This window comes from Xenopus laevis, chromosome 8L (genome assembly GCF_017654675.1).
Source record: "Xenopus laevis strain J_2021 chromosome 8L, Xenopus_laevis_v10.1, whole genome shotgun sequence".
Classification (NCBI taxonomy): Eukaryota; Metazoa; Chordata; class Amphibia; order Anura; family Pipidae; genus Xenopus; species Xenopus laevis.
Window position 1 is genome coordinate 59,338,580 of NC_054385.1, and position 25,254 is coordinate 59,363,833.

Genomic DNA, 25,254 nt, shown 5'->3' on the forward strand with positions numbered 1-25,254 from the left:
TTCGATATTCGAAGTCGAAGTATAGCCATTCGATAGTTGAATTTCGAATGAGATTTCACTTCGAAATTCGACCTTTGATAAATCTGCCCCTTAATGTTGATTTCTAGATATTTCTTAATATCTAAGAAGCTGCAAATTATGAGAAGGCCATTTCCCATAATGTTGATTTTAAGCAAATAATTCATAGTTCTGTGGAATTATTTACTTTTTCTCTGGGTTTATTTAATGTTTACATTTTTAGTAGTCTTAATATGTGTAATGGTTTCCAATCTATATCACTTTCTAAAATGAAATGATCTTTTTTTACTGTTTTAAAGAAAATTAGCAAAATCAATCCTATTTTAACTAATACCTTAGTCATTGTTTAAAGTTTCCTTCCTTCTGGACTTGACTCCTTTGCACTAAAAGTCCAGGTGCTCTCCTGTTTAGCCAGCTGACTTAACTTTCCTTTACCCGAATCCCTTGCCCAGAAAGATATGAGAGTAGCTGCTTTAGGGGTAAGCACACCAGATTTCCCCATTCTCCTTCCCTCTTGTCTGTGCACACTGCAGGGGAGACCGAAAGTTGCAGAGGGCAACAGCTGTTTTTGGGTGATGACCCCTTTACTGTTTTTAAGTCCATTAATGATTTAATAGTCCATTTGTGCCTGTGTTATCTATGCTGCTGGTAGTTTACTCGTATTATTTACTACCTTACTTACTATAAATAATATGTTATATTTTTTGGATTAATTATTAAAAAAATAATGCAGTGTACTTGACGTCTTGGGTGGCATATAGAAGAAGGAAATCATTTTGTGGTCTTAGAGGTAAGGGTGCTTTATAGAAGAAGAGGAATTACAAGAGCAGGCCAATATGAATTTGAGACAGAAGCTCTTGGTGTGTGATAGGTTTATATAGAAACATAACAATAGGAAGCAACCATGGAGTAAGACTAGTGAATTGTCTATGACATAACAAACAACATCATCATGGGGGCAGCTGGGAATTGACAATATGTCTAGCCCCCATGTCAGATTTCCAAATTAAATATAAAAAAATCTGTTTGCTCTTTTGAGAAATGGATTTCAGTGCAGAAGTCTGCTGAAGCAGCACCATTAACTGATGCAGTTTGAAAAAAAAAACATGTTTAAGGTGAGGAGGGTAATTGGCAACTTTAGACATATGATCCCATATCTGGAAAACTATATTATGTAGAAAGCTCCACATTTTGGGAAGGCCGTCCCCCAAAGAATACATTCTTTGCAAATAATTCTAATTTGTAAAAATGATTTCCTTTGTCTCTGTAATAATAAAACAGTACCTTGTACATGATGGAACTAAGCTGCGTAAATTTGTATTGCTGGCAAAACAATTATATTGGTTTAATTACTTAAAGGATTTTTAGAAAATTTAAGGTATGGTAAATAGGGGACAAGGGACATTATAAAGTCACAATTTAACAGTGAATTGGCGAAAACAACTTTCTTTCGTTTATGACACTCAACAAAATCATATAATATATGATTATTTTTAGATTTGCTAATCAGCTATTGGAATAAAATTACTGCACCGGAGCTTCTCAGTTTCCTTACACTTCTCGAGTAAGTACCTGAATTTTAAATTGTATTTGTATCGTGCTCTTAATGTGTGTCCTTTGGGTAAATAAGCAATATTTGTGTAGAATTTGTACCTTAAATAGAATATGTGCCATGTCTAGTAGCTGGACTCTCCCAGTCACTCATAAGGGAAGTAGTTAGTCCATTAGTACTCACAACATTTAGTGCAGTAAGCCCCAGTGGGTCCCAGAAAACAAAGTCAGTAATAGCTGTCTTAGAGGAAACAGCATAGGCATCATCCAGATAGGGTAATCACTGGAATCTTGGGCATAAAATCTTGTAGCCAAAGTTGTTTTATCCTTGGCTAGTCACTAACTAGAATGAAGCATGAGGCTGATTTACTAAAACTGGGAAAATTGGTTTAGTGCAGTAACCAATCAAATTTTAACTTTTATTTATATAAAAAGTTCTGGAGCTGACTGAACAAAGCTATTTACTTGATTGGTTGCTATGGTGCAGGCTTGCTTACGGTGGCCATAGACGTTACAATTATGATCTTTCCTGGAAAAGATCTTTCCAAGAAAGATTGTTTGTTTCAACACACATGCATAGAGCTGAATCACTAGATATACAAGTAGAAACAATAGAATTCGACCTGTATCTGACAATTCAGCACTAACACAGAGGCCGATGACAGGTTCCTTCAAAGTTATCCAAACCTTCTGGCAATATCAGTCAGCTCGTTTCCCACCATACACGCACTGAATATCCTACGAAAATTTGTTTCGCCAGTAATATCGGTGCATGTATGGCCACCTTTAGTATTTGTAAATGAGCCCAAACATATCTGCAGGAGAGCTTTTTGCACAGCTGGGGTTTGACTGTATTAAAGGTGTACTTTCCAGTAGCAGAGCCAAGCTACACACTACAAGCAACCTTCACATCCTTATATAGTCTTTTGTAGGACTAGATAGCAGTTTCCAGAGGCTTCTATCATTAAGGGTTGCCTAGGATTTTTCAGAAAACTTCCTATTTGGTAATATTTACTGGCTATTGCTAGTGTAATCAGATCTAACCCTCATGTTATGACTAGCAGATCTATTTAACTCCTTGTCTAATTGTTTAGAAAATGTACTTGCATAGACACCTGTATAGTTTCCCTTTAAATGAGGCAGTTGGTATGTACAGTATGCTAATATACACATTTCTTCTTTGTAGGGTTTGTTTGTTTCACTTCAGATATACAGGAAAACGGAACATAGCCAGGTATAGTCAAGGAACCTTATTTATATACAATGAAGAGCATATTGTATCAAATCCCGGTGTTCAATTCACTGTTATACATAAAATACTTTGTAAACTGCCTTATTTTCACTTGAATATGTATCTAATGATAAGTGGTAGAAAACACTTTTTCTCTCAGCATCCTACCAGATCCAGAAGCTAGCAAGATCTGGAGAGAGGCATAATATCACTGTGCAGAATCTAAATGTCTTTCTCTCAAGTGCCCTAGGGATAAATATGTTTCTGTAGATCAGAGAGGGAAGCATTTTATAAAAGGGGATTTATATAGTGAGGTTACAGTATGTTTGTACTGATTGCACTCAACAGATTCATACTTTTTTAGAGATAGTGTGAATATTGAAACATCCACAAAATATTTAACTATATGCTGACCCTAAGCTCATATAAGTGAAAAGTAAATATCTTCCCATCAACAAACCGTATTAGGGTAAAGACACACTGAGCTACTAGTAGCAGCTACTTGTTGTGGCTACAAGATGCTAAAAAATACCCTGCCCTAGACAATACTGAGAATTACTTCTGCTAAAACACTGGGGATGCACCGAATCCAGGATTTGGAATTCGGCCAGGATTTGGGCCTTTTCAGCAGAACTCGGATTTGGCTGAATCATTATTCCTGTTTGAACTGAATCTGAATCTTAATTTGCATATGTAAAATAGGGGATGGGAAGGGAAAAGCACGTGACGTTTTTATCACAAAATAATGTTTCTACTTTTTCCTAATTTGCATATACGGTTCAGTATACGGCAGAATCTTTCACAAAGGATTCGGGAATTTGTTTTTGGTGCATCCCTATAAAACAAACGTAGTGACTTAGCAAAGCCAATTATCACTATTGTCTATTTTGTGGTCGTGAATACTAGCAGCAGCGTAACTACAGTGCTTAGGAGGGCCTGGCGCACTACACTTCCCAACCTGTCTGTCCGTCTGCAGCACTCCACCCACATGCCCGCCCACTCCCCATCCCCTCCCGCCCAGCGCTAGAACAGCCTTCACCCTTCCCCCGCCAAAGGTAAGATATCGCCTGGGGAGGGGGGTTCCACGTAACTGTAGAGGAAGCAGATCTCTTTAGTTATGCCGCTGGCTACTAGCAGCTCTGTGTGTCTTCACCCTTAAGCACCCTAGAGCCATCTTTCCTACACAGCATGTTCAACTCCTAAGAAAAATTGGGAGACATTTTTCTTCTACTTGCGCTCCAGCACTTATCCATTGTAAATGGAAGCAATTCAATTCTTCTCATATGAGGCTATTATTGCCTTGAGATGTTTTGCTGTGTAGCTGATAATGCAAACACAGACCACAATGTGTAATTAGTACGTTACTCTTTGAATATCTTTTTGATCTCCGTGGTAGATCTTATCTTCCATCTGGCACAATTTGTAATCTGTCTGCTGCGACCAACCCTCTGCAGGAATAAGCTTCTCTGAGAAATGTGTCCCACGCCTGCAAAGCAAATGTTGCTATACCAGTATGTCTACTGTGTTTGGAGCAGTTTACCAAGAATATAATAGAATTAAATGGTGGGAAGGATCAGTCTTTTTGCAGTATGTCTTAGTTTGATACACAGTATGTATGTACAAAACTTAATTGTGTAACCACCTTTATTTTAATTATCTGTTTTATATCAACTTACAGTGTAAGGTCCCTGTCACATCTATGCATTAATATTATCGGGAACTATTTATCCTGCCTGCATGTTTAGGTGAATGTATGGACATGGAGAGAACATATAAACTTGCAGATAGTTCCCAAGCCAGAATCAAAATCAGGACCCTATCACCCACTGACCCACCTTGCTGCATGTGCCAAACTTTGCACATAACCTTCTTTGCAGTAGGTTAATTTGACCCTAGGAAAGTATAAAATAAATACCTCAAGCTAGGACAGAGGAAAAGTGTGGGCTTGCTGGCTGGAGAAGTCTTCAGCTGCTCTATCTATAAAACTTCAGACTCTACTTTTATGTTATAAACTAGAGCTGAGCTGTTAAACCTAACTGGTGATTGAATGGTGACCCTAGTCACTATGAGCCCACAGTTGATAGCTGTCACTGGCATGGCAGTGCAATCTGAAAAGTACAAGGTGGGAGTGTTGGGTGGAAGATATACTGTGCATTGTCTCGTTTGCTCAGGCCAGGTATTTCAAAGCTTATTTTTGTATTCTGGACAGAAAAAGCTGGAGTGGGATAACAGTGTTTGTAGCAATAATGTGAGAGCATTTTTGTAAACTTTTTTTCATTTTCTTCAAGATTTATTGATGATGATTGTGAGGGTGATAAGTTGCTTTAACCGCAACCTTTTAAGAGAGTTTCACATGCAGTTTATTTTGTCTCTGGCCAAAGTGTTAATTTTCTCACAGGCATACTCTTTGCAGTAGATCTTTAGGTATATAACTCTACCAAAATTCTTGCTTGTTTTCTTTTAGAGTTCAGGATGTGTGGATGTCCAAGCACTTTGCAGGAGACAGGAAGTCTCAGACCATGCCTGCTCTACGGAGTCGGACAGGAGCCATTCAGGCTCGACTGCAAAATCTTAGCAGCCTGGAAAGCTCCTTTACCCTTAATCTCAGTGAGTTAAAAATGGCCTACCAGAAGCACATATGTGTTTAGTGTGAATCGTGATGAACATATATAATGCAGTAATCTCATAAAAACAGCTAAGCTTTAGATTCAAGTACATTATTAGAGGATTTCATTCTTTTCCATTATGTGTCACTAGCTCCTACATACAATACAGGGGCTGTACAAAGCGACTATTGGTTATGTTAACATGAATAACTCTCTAACTGACACCTGAGCTCTTATTTTTGAAGCTACTGTATCAAAGAATTGGAGGGAGTAAAAGCTGTAGGGAACCTAAGAAAGTGCTGCCTTACAGGTGGGCTGTTGTATTTATATACCTTACAGAATTGATATTTGGTCCCACTAATGATCTCAAAACAACAGATCCTCTAATTTTCCTGCTGTTAGAAGTCTATTGCAAGCTGTTCTAATGAGCACTAGCAAGGGCAATACTCTGACTACTTATATAGGCTATATCTGCAGAGCATCATTCATTATTATACACTGGAATCAACCACCCCCAAACTTCTAACAATACCTTTATCACTTCAAAAAGTCACTTTTTCCTTCAACTAATTAAAGGTCAACTTTTTATAGTTTTATCATTTTAAAAAATAAATAATAAGTGGATGCTGAGCTTGGTAGCCCTGTTTCTTAAAAGGAAAGCAACTTGATGAAGGGGGTTGTCCCCTGAGTCATTTGCTGGGAGCTGACTAAAAATTCTTACATTAGCGCAATATGGTTTTTTTTAGAGTGCTGCTTGGTTCGTATTAGTTTACTGTGTGAGTCATGTTTTCCACCCGAAGGATATATGCTATGTAGTTACTGGGAACCACAAAGAACCAAACCCACTTCTCCTGGTTCCTGGTGAGCAAAATATTCCCCAGCGCTGGCTGCAACAGTAGTTGGATAATAAAAGAAAAAGCTAAATAAAAACAATGATATTGATGCTTAATCTGCCAGCTTCAGGCACCAGTAATATTTTAAAGGAACAGTTCAGGGTAAAAATAAAAACTGGGTAAATAGATTGTATGTGCAAAATAAACAATGTTTCTAACATAGTTAGTTAGGCAAAAATGTAATATATAAAGGCTGGAGTGACTGGATGTCTAATCTAAAAGCCAAAACCCAACTTCCTGCTTTGCAGCTCTCTTGGTTTCCAATGATTGGTTACCAGGCAGTTTGTTGTTTTCTTGCTATTTTGTTAGACGTACAGTCACTCCAGCCTTTATACATTACATTTTTGGCTAACTAACTATATTAGAAACATTGTTTATTTTGCACATACGATCTATTTAGTTTATTTTAGTTTCAGTTTTTATTTTTACCCTGAACAATTCCTTTAAAGGCAGGTCTACAGCAGAACAATAACAAGATACAGTAAACTGTTGTAACCACATTATTGGAAACAAGTGATTGAGAAGCTCTACAGCTTCTGTTTTCACAAAAAGAAATCTAAATCACAATATGTATCTATAAAACACATGATTAAACAAATAACATTTATGGCACAGTCCTGACCAGATATCTTTTGGGGAACCTGTGGTTTTGGATTCACAGGCCAAATAACTTCCAAACACTGGCCAGTGATTGTGACAGACATATCCACTACATCAGCAGTACAAAACAACAATCATTCCATTTAATTTTCTTAATTCAAACTTAACATGTTTTAAACCAAGATTTTATTAATATTAATCAACTATAATGGCATATCACTTAACTTCTAAAACTAGCAGAGTATGAAATTGAGAATCCAGAAGTTAAAGGTCTAACAGTTTATTCTCCCAGCATGGTTTAGTGTATGTAGCTGAGGTTAGTAGCCTGTTCCTTTGACTGCACTATTACTGAACCAGACATTTCTCCAATTGCCTGGAAGACCAAAACTAGATAAACTTCCATGTTGACATGGATATGTACAGTATTCACGGCAGTTACAGAGTGAGTTTGCTTCAACTACCTTTTTAGCAGCAGTGCATGATGTGCATCATTGTTCCCTGTCAACTTTATCAACTAAACACTGGCTCCTTTTGCTGAAATAACATAGACAAAATAGGAAAGGGAAATATACTTGCTAGGTATACTGTTTATTCATATAAAAAATAGTTCTATGCCCATTTTATTTTTTTTTCTTTTAGCCACATTTTTTTTATAATTCCTTTCCACTTTTTCTTTCCTCTTTATCCTATGTATCTTTTTACCTGTAACTGACAGGTGGTGTCAGAGCATTGAATATGGCCGACATATTACCCTAAATTCCCTTCATAGACATACCCCAAACATTTTATAACAATTCACACATCTATAAATGTCAAAAAAGTAGCACTTGCTTCATTGAGTTTCATTGTTAATCAAGGTGATCTTATTAATATATTTAACATGATAATGTGCAGTGGCCCAGTGTCTACTATATGTAAGATGGATCAGGTCAGATCTGCAATCAAGTGTTGCACTGTTTGCTCCTTCTATTAGAATATAGTTTTCTTTATACAATATGAGGAAACAGTTTGAATTGGACGGAAAAACCTGGAGTTCTGAATGATGCTGAGTTTCTATTACTGTCTTGATTTGCTTTCTGCTCTTTACCTTTAGGTTCAAGCACCACTGAAGCAGACATTATCCACCAGGCATTGCTTGAAGGGAATTGTGCCACAGAAGTTTCTTTGACAGTACTGGACACTATTTCTTTCTTCACACAGACGTTTAGGGTAATGGATTTGAATAACCAATTCTATATGAATGAGGAGTTTTCCCATATAAGTTAGCAACCCAAATACCAGCTTCCCAAAAAAACTCATGTAGGTTCTACGCAACCCATCGTGCATTCAGTGTGTCAGCTATATGGCCAGTCAGCATGGACGGATAGTTAGAGGCCTATTTATCAAAACTCGAATTTGTAGAGGTTTTACAGTTTTTTTCAACCACAGCTAAACTTTTTTAAAAAAGCACAAATGTCTACATATTCATTCAAAGATCCGAGTATAAAAAGCATGATCGAATAACAATGCAGAACGAATCCTAATAAGAATACGAAAAAATGGAAAAAAGTGAGAAAAACTCTGAAACCTCAAAGTATTATAAAAATATTTTAAAATTTTCTAAGGACAGCATTGACTCCTCGTGTGAACTTGGCAGATTTAAGGTGGCGTACTTTTATATTAGGTATTTGTGTTTTTTACATTTAAAAAATAGTGACATTCTTTACAAATGTTAATAAATAAGCTCATTAGTGTTTTTATAGAAAATACTCATATTAGTAATCATCACTATAGTAGATAACAAGTGCAAGTATCTTTAATGCATGGTGCAGATTCACACAACGGGGCAAATTCACTAAAGGGCAAATTTTCGTCAACGACGGCTTCGCCACGCTTTTTGTGCTATTTCGCCAGTTGCAGATCCGTTACCACTATGCTAATTCACTAAAATGCGAAGTTGCGTCTCAACAGCGCAAAAAACGCTTAGCAAAACTTCGTTGGTACTCTTACGCTTAGGTGAATTTGAATAAGGCGGGTACATTAAAGTCGTATGGACGTCTTTATTAGTAATGTTGGTGGCCACTTTTTATTATAATTGTCCAAGGAACCATAATAAAGACAGACAATATCCTCTAATGCCCTACACATGAGCCCACCCTTAAACAATATGTGGCATGCTCCTCAAATGTTTGGAAAAAAAAATGTTAACACAAAAATCTTTAATAGTTCGGACTTTTGAAGGCAATCCCGCTTAAAAAACCCGTTTAAAAAAACGTAAAATTCGCCAGCATACAGGATATGATATCACTGACATAAGACTGAGGAAGATGTAGCTTTGTTTTATCAGTTCGCCTGGTCTGAGGTGGCAAAGTAAACTCTGGCGAAAGAGGTAACGTTCAGTAATATCTTAGTTAACGACGTTCGCCAGAACGAAAATTTGCCTGGCGATAGGGTGTGAACGAACGTTAGCGACGGTCTCGTTCATTTCCAAATTGTCCTCTACGCCTGTAAGTGAATTGGCAAAGTCCCTGCGGATAAGAGTTCTGGTGAATTGCCGTCTTTGTGTAACTGTATCTGCACTTCATAAATGAGTCCCAGAGTTTTCTAGCGAGAATTGCCTGATCAGCCAGTTCAGCGCCAAGGGTTTGCCATAAAGTAGATATTAATTTGTGGACAGTTCAGAGTATTTAGCCACTCATCCAGTGACTGGAATTGCTCGGGCAGCATAATGCCCTGAATCACAGCACAGTCATTACCCTTACTGATGTAGTCCAGATAACATCTTTTTTACATTCTCTTTTTTACCTCCAGACACAGCTTCTTAACACTGACTGTCACAATCCACTCATGAAGAAAATATTTGACATTTATCTGGCCTTCCTGAAAAATGGTCAATCGGAGATGTGCTTAAAACACGTATTTGCATCGCTAAGAGCCTTCATTAGCAAGGTAGGTACTGGCGTGACATTGTATTCAGTTAATAGCTTTAGGCAGGGACGCCAATTTCAATATATTATTGCAAATTTCATTGTTTGTGTGATGAAACTATAAAACAAACTGTAACCAACATTATAAAGTCTTATTTACACTACACATCAAACAACAAAGTCACATCATATTTAAAGCAGAACAATCATATTGAGGGTATACTGATGGTAGCAGAACAGCAACATGTAAAGTCTTATTCACATTCTGCTAGTAGGACTATAGAATATATAAATCTGATTTGGCAGAGATGCATTGATGTAGAGATGTAGTGAAAAAGTTGCCTGACTTATTACAGGTATAGATTCTGTTATCTGGAATGTTTTGGATAAGGGACATATCCATAATTTGGCTTACCTTTAGTCTGCTAAAATAATTTAAATAAACTTAATAAGATTGTTTTGACATTAATATGGATTCCTGCAGCGTAGTTACCATCAAGTACAAGGTACTGTTTTATGAGAAAAAAGGATCATTAAAAAATAAATATTTGCTTATAATGGTGTCTATGAGAGATGGCCTATTTGTAATGCAGACCTTTCCTGATAATAGGTTTCCGGATAAGGGATTCTATACCCGTATAGAGCCAACCTGTACTTTGGTTCCTAAATATAGGAAATATAATTTCAAAAAATAGAGGTTTGCAGGTTGGAAACCTCTTCAATAACACTGGACCAAGCCATGCTGCTACCCTAGGCAACTCTGCCAGCTGTTTTGCAGGCAGTGGGATAGGCTACATATGAGGTACATGCTTATCACACGCAACCATTGCAACCTAGACATGTTCCTCTTCTGTTTACTCCTAGTTGTAGCCCTGTTTCCTAAATATTTTTGTCATAGATACATGATGACCATACTATAGAAACTAGAGATGCAGCAGGAATGCATGCATATTTGTTATTTTTAATAAAATGCATTTTAGTAAGTTAATATTTCTGAACATCAAACCACATAAACCCTGTGTACTTTGGATTCCATTACATTTCCTTGAAACTTATCTTGGGATATATTATGTAAATACACCCACACCTTGGTTTGCTCATATGGGCAATTAGTTGTGGAATGCACTGTGCTAATTTGTTAACACAGGTTTCAAAGTCTCCATTTTTGAGGTATCAATAATATTATTATAATTTTCATGTATTTATCTGTGGAAAACCATTAGGTGTGCCTTATATGTAAGTTGTTCCTCCTGCCGTGCCAAGTACCTACCTGCAGATTCATCCTTCCTGGAATTCATCTCTTAGGTCAATGGCACACTGTCAGGGGGCCTATAGGCTCCCAGCAGGAGTAGTCTGGACCAAGGAGAAAGCCCAGGGGTCAGAGTCCAAGTTCGTGGTACAAATAGAGGTCAGGAGTTATCAAAGTCAATATCCAGGCAGAAGTTTCAAAGGCAGGCAGATAGTAGTAAGGTCAAGGTTCAAGCAGGGTCAAGAATCCAGGAATCAATATCAGACAAATTATCAAGCACCCAGGAATGCACAAAACAAATCCTACAATCGGGCATTGAACCCGTGACCTGGAAGGGTTTTTATCTTAAATTTTCGTGCCAGGCTTGTGACGAGAGTTGTTTAATGCAATTTTTTTTGTTTTTTAATAAATTGTAACCATTTGAGGTTTAAAAAAAATATTCTCACATATGTATGCATTTTATTTGCTGGTTTTGTAAAACACAAATTGAGAAAAAGCAAAATGAGAAAAAGAACAATCTTGAAATTGATAAATCTGTAGTTAGTTAATTTGTTTGTTTCTGGGAAAGACCAAAGACCATTTTTCCATTCGTACATCTGAGGTTAGTTGAGTAAAGCTGACCATAGACACAACGATCCAATCGTACAAATCGTGGAGATCGGTCGTTTGGCCGATCGGACAGGTTAGAAAATTTCTGTCAGCTGCCGATAATATCTCTGCGTGTATTGCCGATCATACGATTTTCAGTGGGAGACTGTCACTAGCTTTGGTCGGACATAACTTTCGTACGATTGCTGTCAGGGGCAGAACATCGGCTGATCTGTTTGATCGGAATGGTAAGACTTTGATCTGAATGGTTAGTGGCAGGTCGGGAGATGGGAAAGTCTGATCATACGTTGATTCGTACGATCGGATCTTTGTGTCTATGGCCAGCTTTACTTTGTCCTCTGCTAATGCTCTATCCACTGACCAACAAGGGTCTCTGTCACATTCAATTTGGGGTTTGAGAAGACTGACTCTGATACTCCTGAGGTGTCGTACATTCTCATAACGTCCAGCAATAAGGTCAACCAAAATACCTGGCCAAAACATGTATAGCCAGCTTAAGTGTTTACTTCATGCCAATCTGTGGTGCCAGTTTATATGGAGATCAGGGGACAGCTGTGGAGTCATGGGAGTCATAAATGGCTTCTACCTATAGACTGCATAAGGTACATAATTTTTTGTTTTTTGACTCCTTTTTATGGTTTCCGAAATAATGGGTTAGCCACTTCTACTACAAATAGTAAAGAAAAAATGGAATCTGATCCCCAATTAAAGGTGGTAACCTTACTGGAAATTTTTATTTGAGTCTTCAGTCACTGAGCAACCTGTTAGATTTTTTCATAGAAATTATGTTTTATGCAAGTGTAAATATTCCATTTATGAAAAGTGGAGTCAAACTGCCTGAGATTCTTTTGCTCTTTTCATGGATTTGAGTGGAAGTGAAGAGGAGCTATGGCTAGACTTTGTACCATCATATCACTCTAGGGGTCTGATTTATGATCCATCGATTCTAGAGTTTGGCTAGAATAAGGTATAAAATAGCAAGTAATGCAAATAAATAATGAAGGGCTGGCACATACCAGACCATACTCCGTAGATTGATATAGTATTTAAGCAAAAACATCACAGCAAAGCCTTACTCGTTTTGTGCCTTAGGGGCATTTATTCATAGGCTGAATAAACAAGAGACCATGCAGTCAAATTTAAATGAAAAGGGGACCAATTACAAATAAGTATTCAACTGCCAATCCAAAGAGGCAGTGATTGTAAATGGACCAATCAGAAACATTTTTAGAAAGACCAATCCAAACAACGTTACATATTGGATACAACCATCAATTAACTTATACATAGAATTTCAAGTGCAAAAGTTAAAAAACAGATATTTTGGCAAAACGATCAAGCAGTTCAATAGCATAAATATAGTTTAAATAGGGTAACAAAGTTCAAATATTAAATTAGTATTCATAATAAATATTTATTTCAACAAAGCACAAGACATTGTATTCCAAGTTCATTTCAAGTGGCTGTCTAGTTTCCAGGAAGAATATCCATTTTGCTTCTTGTTTTGGTATGTGCCAGCCCTTCATTATCTATTTGCATTATTTGCCTCCTTGAGCTGAAGGTCTGGGGCTTGAGCACCTGGACCCCCTTCTTCCTGGGTAAGTTAAACCCAAGGTTTACTTCACTCAACACTGAATACCTCTTCATAATTTTCTTGATAAAATAGCAAGTAAAGTCTTTAACTTGCCTGCGTTTTCTGGCATCAGTTGTTTTTTTCCCTCCTTTGTGCAGGATTTTTTTCCATGATCCAGTTTCTCAGAATATAAAAAACTTGCCACCTAAAAACCCTATTCAAAAAAGAAAATTCCAGGTTGAAAAAAAACGGAGACATGAAAAAATTTAACTTATTTGAGCACCTCATCTTAGAACTAGAGGTTTTTTAAGTGGTGCTTAAAAGTTGTTTTTATGGTTGTCAATATGCAGACATAGATAACAACTCTTGCTGATTTTCATCTTGTGACTCTGTGCCTTAGGCCATTCACATACGTTTCACATCATTCCAACTACTGTATATGTGTGATGTTAGTGACTTTAAACGCTGTATGACTACAGCATCCACTTACAGATACAACATTCACTTTGACATTCTGTTCTCTTTCTAAGTTTCCTTCAGCCTTCTTCAAGGGGCGAGTGAATATGTGTGCAGCTTTTTGCTATGAAGTTCTAAAGTGCTGCACATCCAAACTGAGCTCCACCAGGAACGAGGCCTCGGCTGTTCTGTATCTTCTCATGAGGAATAACTTTGAGTTCACAAAGAGGAAAACATTTCTGAGGACACACCTTCAAGTATGTTTACTCAGGCGCTAGTTATGGTAGTTATACTCTCGGTGGGTTAAGGGAAACCAGATAATCTGCCAGAGAATAAGCCAATAAATACACTTCACATGGTTGACATGGAAAATATATGCAAATCAAAACCAGATATTTTTAAGTTATAACCTGCTGACAAGTAACAAACGTTATCACATTACCATTAAATTATTAAAAGTATTGTATTCCAACATTTTATCTGTTGTGCAAATATACAGCACCATTAGACAATGAATAGCAACTCCCATGGCTACATATTTGCTTATTTTCTGAATGTTATAGTATCTGAAGCAAACACAACTTTTACGGTTATATAGAGAGAGCATTATAGTATTACATTGTACTTGTCCATTAAAGAGTTGATACATTGCAAGCAACGGATATGAATAGACTCCCCGGCACCTCAGTACTCTGGGAATGGAAATACCCCCCATGGGAGTTGTTTATCTTATATTTATTTGTTAGTATAAAATGTCTTTTGGTTTGCCTTTTGGTATGTCTAAAATGTGCTTTTTATTTCCAGATTATAATTGCTGTGAGCCAGTTAATTGCAGATGTGGCTCTCAGCGGAGGATCCAGATTTCAAGAATCACTTTCTATCATTAACAACTTTGCCAACAGCGACAGGGCGATGAAGGTACTTCATATCATTATTGCTGCTTCTTGCTGCTTTACGTAGGGTGCATAATAGCAGTATGCTGTGTAATAACTATTACATAATTTCTATTTTATGATCAATGATAACCCTTTAGAGTCTAATCACGAGCATCCCTGAAAACAGCGATACTGTTGCCATTTGGGATAACCGGTAGCTCAATCTCACGTGAGCCTGCAGCTTTCTTTTAGACAGAGGAGAAACTGCACACAGACACCAGGCTTCTCTTGCTTCAAGAAGACAAAACTTTATTAACACTTCTGCATTAGCAGACAAAGATCACATGACACTGTATCAGATCAGTATGGGATCTGTAGGAGAGCACACCCATATCTTAACAGATACAATGATGGATATATCTTTTTCTACAACCTCACTTAATATGTTATTATATTTCTATATTTCATGACTTCTGCACATTATTCTTTAGCAAATAAGTTTCAAATCAGTGTCAGAGCCTTCGTATCTAATAATAGCTGTGCCCTGGTGTCATTGGGGGTTATTGATTAAACCTTGAATTTATTTGGTCAGGCTTTTTGGGGAAAAAACTCTGAAATTTTTTTGTGGAATTTTTTTTCCTGAAGTTTATTACACCCTGATGCTACAAAAAGCCCTAATCTGAAAATCCGCCATCTCAGACCTTTATAAGTCAGTGGGAGATGTCCCTATCCCAAATGAAAGATATTGTGGTCTGTGCTGGGTTTAGCCCGATAATCTGATAAATTAGGGGTTCTTGGGCAAAAACCTGAAAAAATCTGGGATTTGGGAGGAGTCTGAAAAATCCATATGATTCATACAATTCGGGTTTTCGCTTGATTTTTATCTAGTTTTATATTAATAAATAAAGAAAAACTGGGGTTGGGAGTTCGGTCAAGCTTTTTTTTAATTGAAACAATGAGATGAATTAGATTATAGTAAATAATCTGCATTGTGTGTGTGTTCCTAGTTTGGCATTTGGCTTTCCATAAACCTCAACCTGGTGAGTGTTGTTGTTTTCCAAAAGACTCAGCAGTGGGATTAATGCAAGACATGCTAGAATACTAGCCACACAGTGCTCCAGATGAGCACTAAGGGGTATAATTTAGTACTTTTTTATACGTGTCCTGGATAATGATAAATAAAAGGGTCAGCACAAGGCTGTGTACTGTTAGTCTTGCCCCTTGTGTTACCCACATAGTCAGGTTGATGGGGATAAGTGTCAGAACAGGCACAGTTCATGGTTTGTAAATGACCCCCTTTGCCCCTCATTAGGTACACTCTCAATGTGAGGTTTCCTTATGAAATCCGAAATTAACCCAAAGGTAGTCAATGAGCGACATGTCTAATTGAGCTATGCCTTGTGACAGGCAACTTCCTTCCCTTCAGAAGTCAAGGACCTGACTAAAAAGATCCGTACTGTTATCATGGCTACTGCTCAAATGAAGGAACACGAGAAGGATCCAGAAATGCTGATTGATCTACAATACAGTTTGGCCAAGTCTTACGCAAGTACTCCCGAGCTCAGAAAGACCTGGTTAGAGAGCATGGCCAAAATACACATGAAAAACGGAGATTACTCAGAGGTAAGGGTTTCGATTTAGTGCACACCCAACAAGCAGTATTTCATGAACACGTGACCTGCACCCTCCTTTATTACATTGCACTGGCTGCCAGCACAAATTGCTTAATATAGATCAACGGAACATTACAGAGATTGCACATATAATAGAAAGTTTTATATGAAGGATTACTGCTTATAAACAAATTCTATTATTCTTGAGCTGATATGTGAGACTTTTTGTCTGTATGTTCATAACACTAATACAAACGATAAAGCAGCCAGTTGCCACATCCCAACAGCACAAGGTTCAAATCTTGGCCAGGCTTTTGAATAGATAACCCTCAAGTGCTACCTTTTTAGGAGACTAGACCTGTAGCAAATATATAGATTTGTTTTTTTTTTGTGCTAAATAAAAAGGCTAACACACATACAGTAGATTACTCTTGGAATCATTTATTTATCATAGATTTTAATGTATTTTCATAGACATGAGTTTCACAGTTCCTCGAAGTGTTCTCCAACGTTCTAGTCTCAGATTATATGATGTGTCTCTGTTTTGCTTCTAGGCTGCAATGTGTTCTATCCATGTGGCTGCATTAGTTGCAGAGTTCCTGTTACGGAAAAGTAAGGACCTGTAATTACTTTTTGTGACCTACAATTTGTGACCTACAATTTACAGCATTTCCCAGCAGATTTAATACTGTTGTGGAATGCTGAATGCTGGGAGTTACAGCTACACACAATTATTTTTAATTACTCAGTTGGCCTCAAAATTAAAGCAGTTATCTTAAACATTATCAGATCTAGGTTTTTTTTTTTTTGTTTTTTTAAATATAGAGTTATTCCATTGTGGGTGCTCTGCATTTAAGAAGATCACTCCCAATATTGATGAAGAGGCAGCAATGAAAGAAGATGCAGGCATGATGGACGTCTACTACAGTGAGGTGAATTTTAAACAATCTCCGGCAAGAGAGAAATTGTATTTAAATCCATCCAGCATTGTGATTCTTATGGTGTAGTGTTTGAAACTGTATTACATGATCTGCATTGCAAATGATTCAATCTACCATTTAATATGTTCGTGTTTAACCAATTAAAGGGATCCTGTCATCGGAATCACATGACTTGGGGCAGCTGGGAAATTGACAATGTGTCTAGCCCCATGTCAGATTTCAAAATTGAATATAAAAAAATCTGTTTGCTCTTTTGAGAAATGGATTTCAGTGCAGAATTCTGCTGGAGCAGCACTATTAACTGATTCATTTTGAAAAAATTTTTTTTTTACCATGACAGTATCCCTTTAATGTTTAGTTGTAATCATGGTATAAAGGCAGCCGTGCATGATTTAATAATAGCATCAGTGTTGGCTGAAAACAAGTGCACATTTTTGCCTGTTTGTATCTGTGGCTTGGCCAATGACAGATGTTTCTCCACTAATGAAAAAATTCCTGGTGTACCATTAGCCTAAGGAGCAGAGTAAATAGCAGTTAATACATGCATTTGGCAGCAGCCGGCCTTCATTATTACTGATGTGTTTGTATTCTTGGTCCCAGAGCCATTATAAACTGTGTAAAGTTTTACTGCTTTCTGTTGCACAAAATCCGACTATAATCAATTCCTGAATAAGATATCTTCACATTGGGTAACATTTCTACAACAGGCTTTAGCTAGTTTCCATGCAATTATATTTTGTACCTCTTTATTGCTGTTTTCAGTTACATATTCTACGCGGTAAGAACGAAAGGTCTGGGCATGACTAATACATACAGCACCGGCGACAATAACAAGGACAATAGACAGTAAACAGTCCTTAAAGGAAAACTATACCCCCAAAATGAATACTTGAACAACAGATAGTTTACATCAAATTAAGTGGCATATTAAAGAATCTTACCAAACTGGAATATATATTTAAGTAAATATTGTCTTGAACCACCATTTCTAGATAGTCTCTGCTACCTCAGAGATCACCTGACCAGAAATACTACAACTCTAACTGTAACAGGAAGAAGTGTGGGAGCAAAAGACACAACTCTGTCTGTTAATTGGCTCATGTGTCCTAACATGTATGGTTTGTTGGTATGTTTGTGAATTTTTAAAAATGGAAGTTTTCTATTTATGATTACGCACGGGCACATACTACTAAAAAAGTATTCTTGAAATTGGCCCATGTTACCTTCAGCTGAAAATGTTTAGAAATCAAGTCCTTTAGTGACCTTGTCTAGATGGACCTTCTCAGTAACCTTTAATATAATTAACAACACATTCATAATGACATTTTTTACTGTCATTACTGCTCTTAGGCTCATTTCCTTCTTTGCTACTAATAAAGTCTGTAATACAAGTCTCCTAAAGTCTATATCACTTGTCTCCTGATTGTAATCAATAATAATATCCTATCTTATCCATTTCACTTAATTCAGTTGACCATTATGTGAAGCCTTATATTTCAATAGATTTCCTCAGTGTTCTTTTCTAATTTGATTATACATTTATTCCTATAATAAATCATGCAAGTTCAAAAGAACAACTGGTCAGTACCACCAGGAAATGCAATACCCTATTTACATTTGCACACGGGCCATATTTGTAAAGCTGGGTAAAATATTCTACACCAATAAAAATAAAGTCAGGGACAGATGTATGAAATAAAGCATTCCCAATTCTTTGATATTATTACCTTTTAAAAATTCCTTATCAGGAATTAATTTTTGTAACAATCAGGAACGTTTTTAATAAAATAAACATGAAAGCTGGTACCTCCATCAATTCACCAGACTGTTTTCAAGTTCTCTGAACAGTCAAACACCATTACGTTCTGTGCTAAAACAGTGCCCAAGTGCAAATTTGCCCAGAATCGATAAATGACTCCCACTTGTTCAGCCGCCTTCCAGTTCTTATTGATGGACTGCTGATTCCAGCATTTATAAACACTTTGCAAATTTGCACCTGGGCAGCCATGGGTTGCTGCCCAGTGCAAATCTGCCTGTTGAATATAAATAAGCCCAACTGTCAGAGGATGCTAGCAATTGTGTAAAGCCATGACTTGTTCTAAAAGGTTTTTGCTTCTTTTCAATTGTACCATCACTGCATGTGACTGCAATAGAAGCCATGGTCCTCAGATTTTCCAGAATCGTTAATGTTTGTCTAGTAGAAAGCTGTTGTAATATCCATGTATCATTATCCGGTTCATTTATTTAAATAAGCAGGAATAGCCATACAACAGGCCTTTTCCAGTAAAATGAAGTAAATTAATCCAGGCTATTGTGAGACTACCTGGTGATGTTGTGGTACAGCGTGGATGCCCACCACTTTTCTTCTGCCACGCATCAATTCTCCTGTGACACATGCATCTGGGTTTTGTTGTATGCGCTGCGTCTGACGTCACTGCACTTGGCACGGATTTCAAATATTTAAAGACGCCACTTCCCTATTCACATTGCTCAACATAGGTCTATGTTTAATAGTTCCTGTGCCTGATCTTGCGTTCCTGACCCTTGCCTGTCTTCTGACCATTCCTGTTTTACTACCTGTATCGACCTTTGCCTGTTTATTGACCATTCTGTCGGATCCTGTTCCTGTACTGTGCTACTGTTGGTTTTGACCCAGGCCTGTGACCCAGACTCGTCCCTGACTCTTGATTTCGTTCTGCTCTGTCTGATGGGTATTGACCCGGCCTTTCCCTCAACCACGTTCCTTGTTCCCTGTTCTCCCTGCACACGTTTGGTTCCCTTGTCTGCCCAGATATCTCCACTTGGTCCTGTCGCTATAAGACCTGGCAGCATTCCAGTAGTGGAGGGTTCCTAACGAAGCAAAAGGCGGCTGTTATACGTCAAAACATGAGCCGAAACCGGGACCTTGGGGTTTGTTCTTTGTTTGGGATACCTTACATACAGGGCAGGTAGTCAGAGTAGGCACGTACCTAGCATGCAAAGCTTGGGGGGCGCCAGGCACATACCTGCTCCATCGCCTACCCCAAGTCCTGTCCCCTCACCCTTGTGCAATATCTGTCTTTTTTAGTCCATGCATGCCTGCTAGCGCCTGCGCGCAAAATCCAATGCACGCTCTCAGCCGGCGCCGCCATCAGCCAGGTTGCCTAGGGCGCCTGGCCAGCTTGGCCCGATTCTGCTTACATAACAGCTATAATAAAAACACAATATAGACGATTCAGACATTTTATGTGTCTGCAAAGAGGAGCTTACTTGCTGTGCTGCTGTTTGATTGATATTTTATATGTTAGGTATAAAGGATGCGTTGTTACTGTGGGTCACTGTGTTCATATAATGTCGCACCTGTAGACAAACAGTGCATTATTAACAATTTATAAACTTTGTGACTTATCTCAGACACCAGGATCTGTTTAAAAATCCTTGTCTATATGATTTACCAGGACAGCATCACGTTTAACTGAGATGCAGTAAAGTCATGTAGAATGAATAGCAATGCTTCCGTGTGCTTTCTGAAGGGCTTTTACAGAGATTTACAGACTATGAGAAATGGAGTTAATTACCATTCAACCAAGAAAATAATCATTCCTAATATATTAGCTCTGACCACACTTGTTTGTTTGAAAGGTGTGACTTATCTCAGAATGCCATAAGCAACCTGTTTCTATTTTAAGATGTGCTACACCCAAAAATCATTTTTTGTACACCGAAACAAAATGCAGTCTCAACAACTTTGCAATAATTACACATCTTTAGCGGTTTAAGTTATTTGTAAATGTAATTGTTATTCAAAGATTACTAAAGTCACATATACATGTTGCAGCATGTTGCAGATACCATTGACTTGTTGAACATCATCACTTTCCTTATGTTAATATAGGATATAATATGTATGTCTGGTGTGTGTTGCTGATCCCGTACCTGTCAGTGAATACTCCTAATACAAATACATATCGTCTTTCTCATTTAAACTCCTGCCACCTTAAATAAATAGATATGTTTGACTGTTCATTCTCTACACTCCTGGCTCTTGAAATAATGTTGCGAGCCAGCTGATTAATAGCCCAGAGAGGATGGGGAAGACTGACTTATTGTTTAAAGAGGACCTGTCACCTTGAGTCATGAGTAATATATATTTATTCCCTCCTAAATGAAACCCTTAGTCAGCTGTTTTTGTCTATATCTGAAATGGATTAGAAAATAAACTACATGTAAAAAGTGCTTCATAGGAGCTGCCATGTTGAAACATGACCCCTTTATTTATCGTGTGTGTGCCATTGTCATAAATAGAGCAGAACTATTTGCTGATTGTTTGCTGGTGGCAATGGCACTGCTGCAACATATGTTAGTAAATTAGCCTTTTTAAATAAAAAAAAATCTAAAGTTTTTATTGTCCCTCAGGAAGTGTTGGTGGAATTACTTGAACAATGTGTTGATGGGCTGTGGAAGGCAGAGCGATATGAAACAATTACGGAGGTCTCTAAATTGCTTATCCCAATTTATGAAAAGAAGCGAGAATTCGAGGTAAGTGAATTTATTTGGAATTTGGGTGAGATTTTTTTCATATACTGCATGCAAATACTTCTATAATGAAAGATGTTTAGAATATCACATATTGAATCATTCTGCATTCATATAGATATGGTGTAGACAGTTCTCTCTTCCACTTGTTTTTTATGAAAACAAATCAGACCAAACTCAGTTCCATGAATTGAACGCATTTATCAATAAATTTCGTCGAAAAAATTGGAGAGACAAAATGTCACGACGATAATTTGTATCATACGATTGACGCTCTGAAAACTATTTTTTTTGGATTATCAGACGAAGAATATCACATTTTTTTAATTATCCAGCACTGATCACAATGTGAAGAAACAACTTCAGGGACATCTGCCATCTACTTCTACATGACCTCGACATGTTTGAGATGAAGTATTTTCGGATTTTTCGGAATTATGATAAATCTCTAAAAATTCAAGTTTTCCCTCTAAAATTCAAGTTTTCCCCCTAAAAACCGGAGAAAAAAATCAAGGTTTAATAAATGAGCCACTAAGTATAATGGGCACAATACATTCTTAATAGGCTTTAAGGGTTGCAATTTTGTCCTTGTGTCCCCTGCCATCTTAAATGTTAGCGATATCTTTACAACACAGAAATATATGGAAAGACTACATATAGGATCATACCATACAGAAATGAGTCCAACAGCAGAAGTCACCAAAGATACTGCATAGTACCTTTTGTGGTTGTTCGCCTTTAAATTAACATTTAGTATGATGAGGACAGTAATATTCTAAGACGATTTGCAATTGGAATTATTTTGATTTTGTTCAGCAGTTCTCCAGTGTACTGTAGCTATCTTATTGCTAAAATCCTATTTACCCTAGCAACCAGGCCGTAACTTGTTGACAGTCTGGAAGATGAATAGGAGATAATATATTTTTTCCGCAAGGGTCAGTGATCCCCATTTGAAATCTAGAAGGAAGCAGAAAAGTAAAGCAAATAATACAAAAAATATACAAAGTAAAATATGGAGCCCAGCGGAAAAGTTGCTGAAATATTCTGAATAATTATACAGGCATGCTGAGTTACAAAAATCTGACTTACATACAACTCTTACAGATTCTATTACAATAATGCACAGTGGTTTGCTTGACATTTATTAGCATTTATCTTAAAAACTGCCAGCACAAACCCCCTCTAGTATGTGTTGTCTACTGTGGAGCACCCCTACCCCTTTCTTTCTGCCGTGTATATTCACTGAGAATGCACAAAAAGGTAAAAATAAAGACAAATATAACCCTGTTTTGACTAACCCTTTGCAATCCATGACCTTGAGTACCCACTAGTGCCTCCACACAGTTTGCAGTAACAATATAACTTTATGTAGAAAAAGGTAAAATAAAGAAACCGGGCAGTCTAATACATAGAATACTCCTGCACTGGGCACCTATCTAACCCACTGACTTTTTAACTAACACAGTCCCAATCAATGCTGGATGGGATCAAAAAAGACACAGTTCAATTCAAATGAAATGTCCCTTCCCCAAGAGCTCTTATGTACCCAGGTAGAGCTACCTGCCCCAAGGTACCTTTCCCTTTGAAAGTAGTAGCCGCTCCCACGTGGCAGGTACACAAGCAAGACCTGTCCTCACACCGGGGACACATTAGGGTTTCAACAGGCATCCAAAAGCTGAACTGGACACTGGGCAACTTCTCCCTCTAGACTGGAAACTCAAATATAAATAAATAAATATAGAAAAAATACATACAGTCTCTCTCTGTTACTGCAGTTCATTTAATCACAAACTGCATTGTCATACTTCACAGATCTTGCTCTAGCTGGCTGCTGCTGCAGAGGCTCCTTTATCAACTCTGTTTGTAACCCTGTGCATTAAGCTCCAAAGCAAGGCTCTCCTCTTCTCCCAGGGTATGCACTGGGGTGATCAGCCAATCGGTTGGCTCTCCAGCCTGTAACCGGGCTGCATGATGTCTCAGACAGAAAAACAGGGGAAGGACTTGTCTGATCCCCTACACAAACATCTGTTTACGTTGTATGTAATAGGTAAATGTACCTGTTCCAATTTACATACTAATTCAGCTTAAGAACAAACCTACAGAACCGTATGTAACCTGCCTGCAGTTATACAGTGTATTCTTTAGGGACTTTTATGTCTTAGTGCCAAGGCACACAAGTATGATAGCTTACATTTTTTTCTGTCCAGTTTTAAGACTTTTAACAACCAGCTTTTCCAATTCTCAACAGCACATGCCAATAGCAAACTATCCAGTTCTGATGGTAGCACAGATGGCAGCCCTAATATGAACACACTTGACACAATTTCTCTAGACCAGCTCAAGAGTGTAGACACCCCTGCAAAATATAGACCAACGGTTATTCTGCAGTTCGGTCCTTATCGCATTCATGTAGACATCTGCCAAGCTGTTGTTGAAACACTCCTCCCAACTTTTCCATCGGGGAGCTGTTATTTCAGCAATGAATCAAGAGACACAGATTGGATTTACAAGCTCTGAACTATTTTCTGGTTAATTAATAATGTGACAGATCAATAGTAGATATAGGCTTTGTCTTCATTGCTTCTTGGACATGTTTTATATACTGCATATAGTATAGTTTTATGTAATCCATACTTATGTTAAATTAGTTGAAATAGCACCAGTCTAACCTGCTTGTTTGCTTCTAGAAATATATCATGTAATTGCCATGTTCAACCAGTGATTATGCCTTTCCTTCTTTAATGTCATGGCTTAATTTGTATGCAGTAATGCAGTGACAGTGTAGATTTGTTTGTTGCTTTCAAGTTTCTCAAGTCTAGTCTGAACCTCAGGGGAATGGTACACACCATTTTATATACCTGCCCTGGACTCCCTCTTTTGTACCCCTCCTCCTGCGCTCCAGTAATTGTATGCCATTCCCCCAGTTTTTACAGTTTCCCCACTGAGTAAGATTAGTAGGTCACACCCCCACATAAAATAGGACACATCTCTGGTTTAAGTAGCTACTGAAAGCACTCAGACTGCCATACTTCCAAACAAACAAGCACTGGCATGAGCACTTTCAGGCAATTTTGGGCCACTGAAAACCATGTCTGACATAACTTCAGGTGCCATGAGCCAAGTTAAAAATTCCATTAATCACCTCTTCTGGTTAAAATGCATAGGAAATTCAATGACCAAAGGTTCCAGCTGTTACTGTGTAATTCATTTGAAAATGGCAATTGCATTTCCCCAGTGTTTTAGCTCATATCATGTGGCATACTTAGAGGGTTATTTATTAAGATTCGAGTTGTGTTTTACACAAAAAATTTGTGTTTTCGAGGTGATTTTATTTGGTCAAAACTCACATTTTCAGGTTAAAAAAAAAACCTTCAATTTCTTGAGATTTATTATACCCTTTTAAACCCAAAAATACACCATCTAAAACCTGTTGAGGTCATGTAGAAGTCAATGGCAGAGGTCAGTTGAAGCATTTGAAGATGTTAATAGCCTTCATGAGGTTTTTTTTTTTTGAGGTTTTTGCCTAAAAAACGTGATCAATTAGAGCGATTCTAGTTACTTTTCACAGAAAACTCGGATCAATTCAAGATTTTGGCATTTGCAGCTCAAACTCGCTGA

General features: G+C 37.6%; 1 protein-coding gene across 2 annotated transcripts in view; it reads left to right on the forward strand.

Annotated features, from left to right (window-relative positions):
• The window catches only part of dock11.L (dedicator of cytokinesis 11 L homeolog), a 145,907-nt gene that overhangs the window by 86,989 nt on the left and 33,664 nt on the right, over window positions 1-25,254 (forward strand). For both annotated transcript variants that reach the window (XM_041572792.1, XM_018229991.2), the window contains 11 exons: window positions 1,516-1,582; window positions 2,756-2,803; window positions 5,265-5,407; window positions 7,993-8,108; window positions 9,690-9,827; window positions 13,767-13,949; window positions 14,497-14,610; window positions 15,975-16,190; window positions 16,735-16,792; window positions 17,006-17,112; window positions 21,517-21,639. In XM_041572792.1, the coding sequence (XP_041428726.1) occupies window positions 1,516-1,582; window positions 2,756-2,803; window positions 5,265-5,407; window positions 7,993-8,108; window positions 9,690-9,827; window positions 13,767-13,949; window positions 14,497-14,610; window positions 15,975-16,190; window positions 16,735-16,792; window positions 17,006-17,112; window positions 21,517-21,639 (1,313 nt within the window). The remainder of the gene's footprint in view (window positions 1-1,515; window positions 1,583-2,755; window positions 2,804-5,264; window positions 5,408-7,992; window positions 8,109-9,689; window positions 9,828-13,766; window positions 13,950-14,496; window positions 14,611-15,974; window positions 16,191-16,734; window positions 16,793-17,005; window positions 17,113-21,516; window positions 21,640-25,254) is intronic.